The sequence below is a fragment of the Euprymna scolopes genome, chromosome 1, assembly GCF_053919585.1.
Source record: "Euprymna scolopes isolate OS-2025 chromosome 1, ASM5391958v1, whole genome shotgun sequence".
In the NCBI taxonomy this organism is placed as follows: Eukaryota; Metazoa; Mollusca; class Cephalopoda; order Sepiida; family Sepiolidae; genus Euprymna; species Euprymna scolopes.
In genome coordinates this window covers 193,272,576-193,288,575 of record NC_136482.1, presented here as the reverse complement: position 1 = coordinate 193,288,575, position 16,000 = coordinate 193,272,576, and the positions used below count along the sequence as shown (strand labels likewise).

The 16,000-nt window shown below is 34.3% G+C and overlaps 1 protein-coding gene across 2 annotated transcripts in view; it reads right to left on the bottom strand.

Moving 5' to 3' along the window:
- Positions 1-16,000, bottom strand: part of LOC145278795 (coiled-coil-helix-coiled-coil-helix domain-containing protein 2-like) — a 28,272-nt gene continuing 12,272 nt past the window's right edge. The window contains exons 2-4 of one of the 2 annotated variants that reach the window (XM_080130688.1): positions 11,045-11,174; positions 4,122-4,368; positions 1-337 (exon numbers count right to left, since the gene is read on the bottom strand). In XM_080130688.1, coding sequence (XP_079986814.1) covers positions 324-337; positions 4,122-4,368; positions 11,045-11,174 — 391 coding nt within the window. In that variant the 3' untranslated portion in view covers positions 1-323. Of the gene's footprint in view, positions 338-4,089; positions 4,369-11,044; positions 11,175-16,000 lie in introns of those variants that run through there. The other variant, XM_080130687.1, reaches the window with a different exon arrangement.

Here is a 16,000-nt window from a genome sequence, read left to right as displayed (position 1 = left end):
TAGTTTTAACTTCGTTTATTTCTTCCAACAATAATAAAAACAAAAAAAAATCCTGAAATGATGTATATTAATAATTTTTCTTTATTAACAGACACTAACAGTGTGTGTGCATACAAAGAAATGTAGAATCTGATCGTCCGCAGAGGAGAGGGTTGTCATCAGAAAAAGTCCAGTTTTTATGTTAAAACAATTTTTCTCAAGACTCCAAGCAAACAATTTTAAATCGAAGCCTGTGCAAAATGTTTATTGTATGCAAAGTTAGAGTTGATTCCGACACGTTTTTGTTGGTCGCAACAGGGATTCATCACTAGAAATCTACATCATTAAATAGAAATTCCTGAAAAAGAAAAGTTTCTATTAAAAACTTTTTCCACAATACAATTTGGGTGACTTAAATCTAGGTATTTGAAATGGAGAGTTTTGGAGTAAATTTTAATATTATCAAAGGCAAACAAACTGATTGCTTGAATTATTTTATTTTATTTTTATTTTTTAAATCGAAACAAATATAAGTAAACAATGTAAAAATAACTTATGACATCTTCATCCTCAACACAAAATTATGAAAATTAAGTCTACAAAACAATTCAATAAGATTTTTTAAAACTAAAGAGTACTTTACGATCAAATTATTTAATGAAGTTAAAAAAAAAAAAAAAAATTTAGAAAATGTAAATAAACTGGATGAATTCAAAAATAAGTAATTTCTGAGGTTTTTTTTTGTTTTTTTTTTTTGTTTCATATTTCCAGTTTAATACAAGAGGTTCCAGAGACCTAAGTTCTAACTTTCACAATTTAAAAAAAAAAAAAAACTGCAATAAATGGTGAAGGCATTATTTTAGATCATGTAAATATATCTTTGACACCAAGATTTTTTTTGTATTGACAACTAATTTTCAATCCGTATATTAAGAAATATTTATAAAAGTAAAAAATATATACTAGTTCAGCATTGCCAGGTCATAAAATATGCTTCAATATATTTTAATTTATGCATATTATTGATTATTACATTTTACTCCATCTATAATAGCGATTTCAAAAGTAAAAAAAACAAAAAAAACTGGGTGCCATCAGCTAGAATCCAAACCAAATCATTCAGCACTTGATCACATATCCACGTAGGTTGTTTCAGCCTGGCAAATATTTTGGATACTTTTTATTTCAAGCTTTTCAAATGATTCACATAAACAGTCTAAATAGAAATACCTTGTAACTTTCGAGGATTACATCGAAATCACAATTCTCCAAAAGCAAAAAGTCGGACTTGTAAGAATCTGCTGAAAGGTATAATAGAAATTTTTTTTTGTATCTCTAAAGTTCGCGCTATCGCCACCTAATTGCGAATATCTCTTCATCTCATGTTGAGGGTCCTTTCAGAGATGTAGCTCACCATAAATTGTTGCTTCATCAATCTATTATCTCTCGTGTTGACAAACACATTTGATAGCATTTTATTAAAATTGAATGTGTCTTCAAGTGCCTAACGTCTCTGTACAGGACAAGGGTTTAGTTTTTGTTTTACAAGTAAACCCTGACTAAATATTCAATATCATATATACACCAAGGTTGAATATTGGAGATCAGGGTGCCTGAAGCAGGCAAAAATAAGGATTAAAGTAAAAAAGAAAACTCCTGGGCAACGGCAGACAGCTACAGCGAGTGAAATTGTTGACCTGATTGTTGATACAGAAGCAAACATTAACAGCAATGAATCGGATAGAACTTTATAAAGAATGCAAACTTGATAAAAGCAAATAAGTTTGAAAGAGACGCAAGCCATGACCAAATTCTGCCTGTTGCCCTGCCATCCCATCTCGCGACACCACACATATCCATTTATAAATAAAAACAACTTTTTATAACCAAAGATTTTGTCATTTATTTGATAAGCACGGAGGGGGGGGGGTCTCTCTTGTATCCATCTTGCAGTAAATACTATATCAACTATCTTCTCATTCCTAAAATTACTTGGTCAAAAAGAGACATTCTAAAGCAAACATCTATTTGGGTCTATTCATGTTCTCCTCCTCAAAGGGTGGAACCAGATGATACTTTGGTTATCCAATCCTCTCCTGCCAAAACACGTTTTTAACAGAGCTGCATTGCTAACGTTCATGTTCTTATGGTTGCCATTCTACATTCAAACAAGTTTGCATCAAAGACAGTTTTACAGCAAATGTCGAATCAAACTCATTTCCTTGCATACCATCATCGTTGTTATCCCGAAGGCTAACCAGTTGTAATTACCGCCATGGATAATCTATGTGAAGGTATAACAGCGAGATTATCAATAAGATTCCTGTCAATTCTGCATAGAAACGTAACAGGTCATACCTGTACACTTCGCCTCTCCTACATCGGCATACGTTTTTTTTTGTTTTCTTTTATGACATGAAATTGCAAAGAGACATCTGTATATCATTGAATTTTTTTTTTTTTTTTTTTTTTTTTAATTTTTTTATTACATTTTAACCCCAAACAAGGCACTTTGATGTAGAGGGCTACTATCAGGGATATAAGCTACAGGGTTACTATGTGGGGAGTTGGGTAGCAAGATGTCGGTTCACGTTACACTTGAACTTTTGCATGTCTATACAGTTTGGGAAGCAGGAACCCGGAAGGGAATTCCAAAGTCTAGCGGTTCTGGGGAAGAAACTACTGGAGTAGAAGGCTCTCTTACATCTAGGGATCTCAACTGTGAAGGGGTGGGATTTTGCTGCTTGTCGGGGGTATACATGTTGAGGGGGTACAAGTGCTTGCAGTTCGAAGGATTCACCGTTAAAGTACTTGTAGAACAGGTAGAGGGATGCTACATTTCGTCGATGGGACAGAGGCTGAAGTTTAGATGCCAGTTCAGGGCCTATTTGGCTGGCGACTCTTTTGAACCCTGTCCAGGAGCGAGAGACTAGTAGCAGATGCACCAGCCCAAATGTGACAACAATACTCCATACATGGGCGAATTTATATTCGCCCATGTATGGAGTATTGTTGTCACATTTGGGCTGGAGTATTGTATATGATATTTATGGCCGTACAGGATACTTTCAGGCGTTAGTAGCTTTCTAGCACGGTAGAGAGAATCTACCTTTTTCGCAGCAGTCCTGGAAATGCTCTCAATGTAATTTTTCCAACTCATGTTTCCTGTGAATGTTAGGCCGAGGAGTTTAAAAGATGTACTTTCAGATAAAGAGTCTTTGGCCATTACTATTGGTGGTAGAGAAGGTTTCTTGTAGTTATTGAAGGAAACAAGTTTAGCAGCATTGAATGTGACCATCCATTTTTGTCCCCATTCCACTACAGATTGGAAGTCATCCTCTAGTGTTTCTGCCATTTCTTTAGTTATGTGTTCATTTGTTTTCCTGTTGTGCCCGTTATAGAGTGTGGTGCCATCAGCATATATACCCATCTCAGACAATTTTGTCAGGAAGTTCATATTGTTTAGATGTACGACCATCGAGGACAACCTGGATTTTTCTCTTATCTAAGAAGAATTTAATTATGTTAAGTATTCTTCCAGTGATACAGTATGATCTGATTTTCCTGAGAAGACCTTCATGCCATACCCTGTCAAAAGCCTTAGATATATCTAGAGCTACCGCTCTACCCTCCCCTGTTTTGTCAAGTGAAGTGATACTTCTTTTAGGCAGAGAGCTAGTTAGCATAGGATGAATATGGCAACCGAAGTAAAACGGTTTTAAGATGCAGGTAATCTGTCTTTTACGCATTGCTGTGTTCTAACATTTCCACCACAAAAAAAGACCCAGAGATATTCGATACTCATATCATTTTGGGATATTTAAAACCTATGACAAGACATCTTGATAATAAGAACCTATACAGTGTTATACATTAAAATTTTATATATATATATATATATATTTTTTTTTTTTTTTTTTTTTTTTTTTTACACATTTGAAATCTGAAAATAGACTTCAGAGATACCTTTAAGAAATTAGGTGCTAAAGTTTTATATTAGTGAATTTTGGGTCGATTTTCATAGACAAGAGATAAAATAATTTTTTTAAAAATTTCCCTTCAAAAGAAACATTTCATAATTTCATATTCCTGAAATAAGTGGAATCAAATCTCAGCAAAAAATTATCAAAGTGACGAATTACCATTTTGTTGTTTGCACAATTTGATAGCTTCGTTGAATCCTGAGCAGAGAGTTATGTCCCCTTGTTTTTGTGCACAATCCATAAATTGTTTTATCTCAAACTCACACGGATTCAATTGACTGGCTCCGGCCTGTTGATTGTAAATGGGTTGCGGGGCTGGAGCAACTTGAGCAGGAGCAGCGGCAGCAGCTTCACTACCACCTCCACCACCAAAAGAACCTGTCAAGGCATGGCCAACAGTGTGACCCTGAAAGAGATGAAACAAATACATCAAAAAGATTAGGATATCTATAAGTGGTACATTTATCCGTATATTTTCTTTCAAGGGAGATAATTAAATGAAAATTTCCAGCATCAAATGACATTGTGGAGAAGAACAGATATTACACTTTGATCTTAACGGAAGGACCAAGGTCTATGGATTTTTTTTTTAAATAAATAATTTTACTTTTCTGTCAATAATATTGTAAGGTCTAGTTAATCTATTATCAGAGTTTCATGTTGCAAGTAATTTTTCCAAGTGGTGACTAGAAATAATAAAATGCTTATTTTTTGGCGATTTTTTTTTTTTTTTTTCCCCCCCACTGACAATCTTCCAAAGTTCATTACTGAATGAAAAATGTCTTAAACCATTAATTTTTTTATAAAACGAGCAAAATCAAATTATTTGAACAATAAAAGTTTAATAAAACAATACTCATTTTTTTTTTTTTAACGAAGCCTGTTTTAAAAAAAACAGATGAAATTCAAATTTTTATACATTAAAGTCTCAACATAAAATTCGGTGCATATTTTGAATTACACTTATTTAGAAGAAAAAAAAAAAAAAAATCTTTGATATTCGTCACGGAACGAAAATGTCATATTCCAAAAATTACTTAAATTCATCAAATAGTTTTTTCTTCAAACTCAGAAAATCACATTTTGCAATTAATAATATAACAGTGTACGCCATAAATCTCAGTCAAGTGGAGTTGTTGACCTTTAAATTTTAACATATGCTAAAACATTATGGCTGCTCCCAACCCTCTCCTGCCTTCCTTGTAAAATTTGATTTTCTTAAAAAAAAAAAAAAAAAAAAAAAAAATACCTGGATTAATGTATGTGATTTTTTTTAATATGAAATCTTCATTCCGTGATAATTACAAAGATTTGTCCATTTTTTATTTTTTTAATTAATTCTGAATAAGAACCTAAAATTCATCATAAATTAATGATCAATGAGTTCTTACATGTTTCCTTAAGAATTGACAATTTCCACAAATTTTAAATCAAAAAATGTCTCAAATCTGCGGAAGGTAACTAGCATTTATTAATAAACTAGCATGGGTGCCCGGAGGTGTGTGTTAAGCAAAAAAGTGGTAGGTACCGCGAAAGAAAAAGAATGGGGAAAAAACATAACGTCTTTGCTGTTACGACTACTGGCAGACCGGAAGTGACGAAGGTTTAAATTAAGGCTAGACAATCGAAAAGAGGGAATGACTTTCGAAAATATTGGCGAAAAAAAGCGACCCCTCCCTGTAGAAAAGTGCAGAGTTGAGGTGAAAAAATTAATGTTTTTAGCCAATTTTTCGGTATTTGTCGTCTGAAAGGTCGAGCTTCAAAACGATACTGGTCTTCTGAAAATCCAACGCCTCTGTCGAAAGTTTTAGGCAGACATGCAAACATACATTTATATATTGGTAGCTCAAATTTTCGACCCAAACTGATTAAAAAGCTTGTCCTATATCTGAATGCCCTTTATGTAAAATTTCAAATGTTTAGACCAGAAATTGTCTGAGTAATTTGGTAGACAGCAGAGGTCAAAATTTTTTTTAATTTTGACCCCTATTATGACCCCTGAACATTTGTTTTGGGCTCAAATCAAGTTAGATCTATGTCCAAGGAACCTATATCTAAAATTTCAATTCTTTATACCCAAAAGTGGTGGAGGAGTTTGGTAGAGTTCTCAAAAGTCAAATCGTTGAACTTTGACCCCTTAACAGCCAAATTTCTGGCCGAAAACGGATTACAAAGATTTCCCCAAATCTCAATACCCTGTATATCAAATTTCGAGCTCGTAGACTGAAAATTGACAGAGTTATTGTGTAGGGAAATGTAGACAGAGACACTTTCAGATATAGATTAAGCTTGTTCTGGGACAAAAAAAAAAAAAAAAAAAAAAAAATGCCTAGAGTCAGGAGAGAACAGATAGTATACATTATATATATAATTTATAAAATATATATGGCGATTAAGTGACACTGAGTATTCGGCGTTTCATCCACTCTAGGATTCGTCAGGCTTATGTGCGAATTCTGTGGTTGTTTATCGTTTTTATATGGTCCTCTTCTGTTGAGGATTTTAGTTAGCCAATCAGCTTTCTAGTATCCACCGCGCCCCTTCCTATCAGCCAATGGGCATGCATTTTATCGAACAAAGGATCTGTTTTAAAACTAGTTTAGTGGTTTAAGGCAGACTTTTTTTTTTTATATAAATATACATGAGTACATATATATATACATACATACATACGTGATCGTTTATGTATATTCATATTTATTTATTTGTTTATTTTCTATTGTTTTTGTTACATATAACTTTTTAAAGTGAATAATCCAGTTTTTGTTTGTTTTTTTTTTAATGAAATTTTTTTATAAAAATATAGTACTTTGACAAAGGGGTGGGATTCAGCTTTCATATGAAGTTTTGCCCGCAGAATCTTATGCACAGTAGACTTTGGCAGCCCGAGCTCCAATGATGCCCGTCTTACAGACTTTCTTGGACTTGCAGTAAAGGATTCTTCTATTGAAGCAACACTTCCGTCACTGACACATGGCCTTCCAGACCGTGGTTTATCATGGACAGAGCCTGTCTCTTTAAATTTTTTCATCCATTTAACAATGGTGTTCCTATGAGGCGCTTTTTTATTGTATTCAATTCTAAACTTTCTTTGTACAGCAACAGTAGATTTCAATTCAGCTAACCAAAGGATACAGTTTACTTTTTCCTCAATTGAAGCCATGGGATCAAATTGATTCTGAAAAACAAAAGAAAATATTTTTTACTTATCTAAAAATTGTTACAAATTTTGTGGTGAAAAATTATTCAATAACTATACTTAAAACTAGATACATGAAACTAACATTTTTTACAGATTATTTCTATCGCAAATATAAATAAAGTTATAAATTTTTTAAAGTGCACCCGAACTTTATGGACACCCTGTATTACAAAAATGAAATTTAAGACTTCTTTATTAAATGCAAAAAAAAGTATGCTTTTTATAAATAGGTAAACATTTTACATTGATTAATCGAACAACTTAAAACTAAAATTAAAGTAATCTTTCAAAAAGCTGAAAGGTTTTCAAACTGATATCACATGATCGTCATGTGATATCAGTTTGAAAACCTTTCAGCTTTTTTGAAAGTATGGAAACATCAATAAACAAATATTGCAAAAAACTTCATTTTGCAAATTGACGGTTGTAATTAAGAGCTTCCATAATTATTAAATATTTTGAACTAAGTATTTTTTCTTTTCTTTTAATTTATTTTTTTTTTTACTTGAAATATAATCTGATGAAGAAACTTTGCACAATAAAAAGAAAAATTTTTAGGTACCTTTTTTTTCTGCATAAACTGACCCAAATTTACGTAAGACTTGGCTTGGGCTTAAATCGGCAATCGACAAACTACCAGAGTATGCCAAGTGCTGATCAAGTTGATCAGCTAATGGAAGCAGACGATTTTTAATAAATTGTAAAAGAAAAAAATTATTTTATATTCACAAAATGGCAGACACGGCTGATCATAAGATGAATCTATGTATGTTGGAGAAAATGATGAAAATGTTGCCATGAGAGAAAGTTACTATCATCAGAATTGAGGTGCAAGACAAAGTATTCGTTTTAGAAAAGAGCGTATGTGAGCGATGATTTTACTTGGTGTACTAATGCCCAATGCAAGACAAGGAGCCTTGTTGCGCAGCGGAATTTTTTCAAGGTCTAAATTGGAAATCTTAAATTTTTTTTAAATTATTTAGTTGTGGGCACACAACATGACCACAAAAAAAAAAACTCTTCAGAGAATGTAGAATTGGGTTGGAGTATACGGTTAGCGACTGGAGGAGCTTTAGAGACCTTTATCAGGAGTATTACCTTAGGAATCCCCAGCATATCTGAGGCCCAGGGCACATGGTAGAAATTGACAAGTCTCTGTTTAACAGAAGAAAACATGACATCAAGAGACTTGTCGAATTACTCTGGGTCTTCGGAGGATATGACACCACCAACAAGGAGGGTTTCTTGGTGACTGCACCAAATCGCAACGCCAAAACCCTCCTTTCTATAATAAAAAAAAAAAATATATATCTGCCGGAGACCATCATCGTATCCAACTGTTGGAAAGCATACAAAATTGAAGGAGAAAAGGTTTCACCACCCGACGGTTAACCAGTCAGAATTTTATCGACCCAACAACGAAGGCTACAATAAATCACGTTGAGAGGATGTGAAAGGAGGCCAAACAATGCAATAAGAAAAAATGCGGAACCAGCCGGGAGTTTCTTGATATATTATACCTAATTGAATTTAGGTGGAGACAGAAATTTGAAAACAATGTTTGTCTATTATAAATTGTAGAAAGCCGTTCGGTTGGGGAGCTTCCTTCCAATTCCTCTACTCCATCTCCTTCGCCATCAATGACCGTCCTACGGTTGCTTGAAAAATATTCCTAAAGAAATCCTGTTCTCTAATATTAATAGGTTCCTCTACCCTAAAGAAACAGCTATAAAAATATTGTCACTAAAAAAAAAAAAAAAAAAAAAAAAAAAAAAAAAAAAAATTTTTTCGTAGAAAAAAAAATCTTTCAACTTTTCTTAAAATTATATGGAGGAAAAAAAAAATATGCAGTATAAATTTAAAATCACATATTTTCCTTATAATTCCTAAAAGTTAAATTTTCTAAATATTTATGAAACTTATGGTAGGTTTTTATTATTTCATTTATTGTATTTACATTTCCCCCTCCCCCATTGTATTTAGTATGCAATAAATGTTATTTTGTTTCTCCGAGTCTTTTACTTTGATCAGCATATTTGAGTGGTTTACATCTGCTGCTGCTGGTGAAGCCCGAGCAACCGTCACAAATCAGTCAGCATGTGCAGAAGAATTTTTTTTTTTTTTTATACAGATGAAAAGAATTCTATTTAAAAAAAAAAAAAAGTCAACCTTGATTTTTTTTTAAAAATAAAGTTTAGATTTCTAACTCCACAGCTAATTTTACTCATGAGGGAAAATATTTTGGAAAAATGATACATCATTTTATTAATTTATCTTTAATCCTCATAAAGTCCAATCATTGTTTTTAATATGGGTGGGTGAAGTTCAAGAAATACGCTTCTCTAGTAAATAATTTTTATTTTATTCAAAAGAGTATAAAATTTTACATTTGATCAGAAAAAATTTTTTTTTTTTTTTAAATAAAATTAAAAACATTGGATGAAGAGAAAACTTTAAAAAACTGAAAATTTTAAAAGTTAATGCATTTCATTATGTAAAACTGAGCATCGCTGACACAGATGTTTATGCATTGGTTTGGAAGAATAAAGGTATTAAACTATAGTTTTTTTGTTTTTTTTAATAGTTTGTTTTAGAAATATGTTCAATCAATAAAATTAGCAATCTAAAAATGGAAATTATGCATTTTGCGCAATTTTATTTGTTTTGTCCTTCGAAGCATACATAAATATTTAATCTTGAATAAAACTTTTTTACTCCCCTTTACCCCAAAAAGGCATATTACCACTTGGACGTAAGGGTCATACCTATGAAAGATAGTCAATATGTTGGTTTACATTACATTTAAACTTCTGCATATCAGTACAGCCAGGGAAGTAGGTAGCAGCAAGGGAATTCCAAAGTCTAGCTGATTGAGAAAAGAAACTATTAGAGTAGAAAGCTTTCTGGCATTATCATCCAGTGAAGAGGTGATGGTTTAGTAATCACTAATCATGTAAATTGGGTAAAAATTTATTATCTATGGGGGCGGCTCACCAAGAACTTGTTTATATTGGTTGTGAAGGCTACAATGTTGTATTCAACCAGGAAGTAGGCCAATGGAACAGTGTTCCACTGACAGGAAGTTCTGGGAAAGAAGCTTTGTCCATGGAATCAGCGTTTAGATTTAGGCGGGGGGATTATATATAGCGGTTGTAGCCAGTTGAGTGGGTTTTTTTGTGAAATACTATTTTATAATTCCGATATACACACCAAATCAAAGATTGTATGGAATTGTTTCAAATATGAAGAAGGAATAGATTCCTGGGGGAATGTAGAAAAAGTTTATCACGTATATTGGTGAACAACAGTCATGAAATTTTGCAGGGTAATTCCAAATTTCAAGGAGTTGAAATGACTGGGAATCTGTGAAGCCTTTGTTGAATTTACAATTGACATTAAAATCAAAGAACTGGAGTCAAGGTTTCAAAATTTGTTGCCAACAAATACAAATGTAAATGCTTAAGGTGTGGTGAAAAACTTCATTAAGGTGTTCAATCATAACACATGGCCAGAATGTAAAAGGGAACTTATCCATTTTAGAAATCATGAAAGACATTTGTGACTTGTTTGAAAAACGTCATGTAGTTGTAGGATACAATACGGAATTTGTTTACATGGAATGGTGACAAGTTATGTGCAGATCAAATGAATGTATTGACAAAAAAAAAAAAAAAAAAAAAAAAAAAAAAAAAAAAAAAAAAAAAAAAAAATGCTAAAAATCGAAATTTAATGTTCAATTGTCCGTCATGATTGTCACGATCTGCATTGAACAGCCGATTAAAATTGAATCCATTTTTTGCAACTAATAGTCATCAGTACTGGTTTTCGCAAGAAACCCTGAATTGCAGTTTCAATTTGACGTTATATGCATTGTACTCACCACTGCTGATCCAACAGCGACACCAGCGGCTGTGGCAGCCATTTGTTTGAAAAGGCCTGGTTGTTGAGGTGCAGCCACCGCAGGTGCTGGGGGTGGAGGTGGAGGCGGTCTATAAGCGGGAACGGAAGGTCTGAAAACAAGAAAAAGTTGGTTCTAAAAAAAATATATTAAGATGATTTCCAGTATAAACACATTCCTCATTAAAATTTGATTGCAACTTCTTTTTTGTTAATAAAGATATTTAAAATTAAGTAATTGCAGTTTAATACTTAATTTAAATTTTACTGCAAACCTAATGATATTCTCATTCAAATCAGCACCTGCACAACCCCCAAGGATTCAGTTATATTAGGATCTTAGGTAGGAAGTCGGTTCTGCTGACAAAAAAAAAAAAAATAAATAAATAAAAAAAATAACTTGTCCTGAAGAATAACAAAATTCATTGGCACACATATGTAACAATTAAAAAAAAAGTAAAAGGAATAACACATCGAGGAATCTAACTGGTGCAAAGTCTTGGTTATTGGACTTCATTTTCTGTGCATTTGTTCCTTAGAGATGAATTTGGAAAAGAATTCTTTTTAGTTTTCTGAACTTCTGTCTGAACAATTGCTAACTCTTTTCTCAGCGAGCTGACCGACAGTCCTCTGGCAAATTTTTTCAAAATGTTAATTCTTTTATTGGGAACTTTCTTTTGTGTCAAGGTTTGTGATTCGCCCACCAATCACAATCAAGGTTATATTTTTCTGCCTTCCAGTAAACTTATTTTTTAGTGTTGGGATATATTGAATAACTAAGCTGGAAGGTATTGCCATAAGATGCAAGTTTTTTTCTCTTTGGCATCGTTTTTGAAAGAGCTCATAAATAGATAAATATAGTTTAATCAGTAAATAAGTTTTTTTTTGTCATTAAATATAATTATATTCTGGTACCTTACACATTTGCCATGATAAGCAATTATGTGCACTGGGTAACAATGATTACAGAAAGCAAAGAGCAAGTGGATAATATGAACAAAAATTTTTTTTAAAAAAGCAGCAGTTAAATAAGCAACAATTTTATATGAAAGAATGGTTAGTTATTGGGTTTTATGGCAAGTTAGCTGTTGTCGAGTCATTTTATGCTGAAATTATGTTTTGTATAGATTGGTTTTGTAGGTGCATATCTTGTATACAGTCTGTAAAGGATTATCTATAGATGATAATGAGTTGGAAGCCATGTTTAGTTTCAGAACAGTTGCTGATGGTTAGTTGTTCTATACAAGTCCTGGAGGTGACTGGTTCTCAGTAGACAGCTGTTCTGTACAGGTTCCTGACTTTACAATTTTTGTAGCCAAAGAGCAAAAGATTCTTCCCGTGTTGACACCAAGAAAACATGCAAGATTGTTAAAGAAAAGGTTTAATTTTTATGGAGCAATTCTGGTTTCTGATTGGTTGATAGCAGAACATGAATTAATTTGATTTGTTAGTTCCTAGCAGCATCATTAATAAATAGAATCTTCCAATTGTGAGGGACCATACCCCCATCAGAAGTCCATTGTGATGGGATGTGTCTCCTAGCGGCTTCGGCTGCAGGGAGACAGGGTAGTACCAGTCAAGGATTCGTCACTTGACACTCAGCCCAACAGGTGAGGGGGCCGGGAACCGGCCCAGCACCTGTTGTACGCCGCCTGGGTAATACCTAGGAGGTCCACCCTCCCAGGCCTTGCCACCGGGCTTTCCGGTGGAGCAAGTTTATTGCTTGCTGCCTGAGGCGCCCCGACCAGGGAATGCCGACGGGGTTACTCAGGCAATTTTTAAAATTGCAGGAGTGCCCCTCCTTTAGGGGAGCCTGCAGGATTCCCACTTTCCGGCCTTGTGCCGCATAATGCTGATGTGGGCAGCATTTAAATATATACCCCCATTATGGATCAAAAATATTGCAACAGATGAGGACTTAAAAGCTACTACCACTCCAGGTCAATGTGAACCTGAGAATAGTGGTCATCAAAGAGCGACTCCCCAAATTGGGGTTTCACCACTTTTGCAGTTTTGTGTCCTACCCAGAACAGTGGCTAGAGAAATTAGGTTATACAGAAAGAAAACATAAAAATGGCTGGGGAAGATGGGTGATGGAGATAGAGATGAACACCTTGCTCAAGGGTATCCAAAGCAATTTAGTATTATGCCCGGGACAAATTCTGACAATATCAGCCTTCGTTGGTTGAAAAGCCAACATGGCTAACCGATACTAATGTCACATGAAAACTAATTTGTGAAATAGAAATTTAGGAACAAAATGCGTTCTAATAGGCTTTGATTGGAAAAAGAAAAAAACGAATCAAACTTATTTCAGGTCTTTTCTTTTTCAGACAATTTTTGTATGGAAATCTTTTGTCGTTGAACGAAAATTTGAACAAAAAAAAATAAAATAAAAAATAACAAAACATAGCAAACAAAAAATTGTGACTACATACTTGAATATTTTTAGTTTTTCTAATTTTCATATTTAAAAAAAAAGTAGTTGCAACTTCCTTTAACTTCAGAAAAAAGACGAAATAAAATGATACAAAATGTAATAACAAATGAAAGTGAAATTATTTCCAAATTTGAATTTAAAATATGTTTGAACAAAGACGCAAAACATTCGGTTTTCTTTTTTCTTTGCATCAAAAACTATTAAAGCGCATTTCGTTCCTATATCTGCATTTCACAATTGTAAGTTTCCATGTGACGTCAGCATTGGTCGGCCATCTTAGCTTATCAATCTATGAAAGTCCATACTGCCGAAATTTTATTAAATACGTGTATACTATTCCTCCAGGTCACAGTGAAGCTGAAAGTAAATATAACAAAGAGGTGACTTCTCAATCCCCAAATGAGGGCATCATCATCCCCAGATGAACTTGGATGGTGTTGATCCGCTTGACAAAAAATTATCCGACGTATGACATGGTTAGTTGATGGGGGGGGGGGGTCTAATTTACAGAGAAGAAAGTTGACACGGGATTTACTTTCAGCAACCTTATAAATTTTGCTTTCCCTTATTTGGTCCTTTAATCCTCATGTTCCATGAACAGTGTTTCTGACAAAGGGGGAAGAATTGCTATTTATGAGTCAGCTATTGTTTTGAGAGTCATTGGTATGTGAAGATTTTTAAGCCTCTTGTAACATTCATCATCATTTAACTGTTAATGTACTTCATCTCAAACTGTTCAACTGGCTTTTTTCATCAAGGCCCAGAGGCCACTCGAGGATAAGGGTTAAAGCGTGTACAGTAGTCAATAGGACAATATAGTAACTATTAGGGGTGTAAATTTGGTAAATTGGATTACTTAAGGGCACGGCTCATCAAGAATTTGTTTATGTTGGACTTGAAGATGACTATATTGTAGTCAGTTAGAAAACATGCAAACGGAAGACAGTTGTGCAGTTCTAAGAAAGAAGCTTTATTCATGGAATCGTTTAGGTTTACACATAGATAAAGAGTAAGGAAAATTATTGATAGTGGTTTCAGATAGACGAGTGTTTCTCGTGAAAGTTTGGCATGGAGGGACCATAGATTGGATTTCAGATGAGCACTTGCCATGAAAATAGCGATAAAGCAGAAACGGGATCACAATGTCTCTTTTGTGAGAAAGGGATTGCAGGAAAGAAAAAAGGGCATCCCCTACAAAGTCTATTTTGAACTGTCAACGCAGGATAAGGTCTTCCTAACAGCTCCTGCCCAGATGTGGCAACAATACTCCATCCTTGGACCTACCTGGCTCTTATATAGGTAGAGAATTGCATCAGCAGGGAGATATCTACTGGATATCGATCCAGTCACCATTTTTCCAGCGACCTTGGCAATGGATTTGATGTACGTGTTCCATTTCAGATCAGGAGTAAAGATCAGTCCCAGAAGCTTGTCAAAACATGGAGCCTCCCCAAGACTAGAACCATTCATTTCAATTAATACCAGATGGGGATCAGAGCGTTGATGAAGTAAAGATAGAAGCTTGGTTTTAGATGCATTAAAAGTAACCAGCCACCTCTCTCCCCATTGTACCACGTGCTCAAGATCAGAGAAGAGCGAATCAGAAAGAACTTGGTCGTTTACAGCCTTTGATGTGTTGTCATAGATGGTAGTGTTTCAGCATAAATGTCTATGAATAATGTTAAGATGTGATTTGGAAGCTCACTGATGCAGACCAGGAAGAGGATTGGACCCAGGATGGACCCCTGAGGGATTCCAGCATTAATACTATAGAGCTTCTGATTTCTGCCCATCAATCACTACTCTTATGAACCTATCAGAAAGAAAGGATTTAATAATTAAGACGTTTCCAGCTATACCATAGCTGGAGATGGTGTGAAGTAAACCTTTATGCCATACGCTATCAAAGGCCTTTGATATGTCAAGAGCAATTGTCCTAGAAAGGAGGCTGCCATCAAGAGATTCGCTAATCCTACGAGATTAGACTAAGCACATCTGCTGTAGATCTAGCAGAACAGAAACCATATTGCATGTCCATAAGGTTATTTTTGATGAGGTGTTTGACTACTACTTTATTTAACAGATTCCAGTAACTTACTCATGACGCACAGGAGACATTGGTTTGTACTGAGAGGGAGATGACCGATCACCTAAATTTATAAACACAAGGCATACTGTGGAGATTTTCCAGGGGGTTGAGAAGCAATTCTCCTTAGGATAACGCTTAAACATTTGTAAGTATGGGTGCTAGTTTTGGTTGAAGCTTTTTTCAGCACTATAATTGGTACATCCTTAGATTGCACCCTTGGGATGACTTACCTTTGATTAGTTTTTTTAATTTGTAATGAGTTGTCAAAAATATCAGCCCACGGCTAACATCCACATATGTGGTGACTTCAACGTCCATAACGTGGAATGGCCGACCTACTCAAATAAGACAGACGATGAGGGGAGGTTTTGTCATGATTTTGCCATTGCTTATGACCTCACTCAGATTGT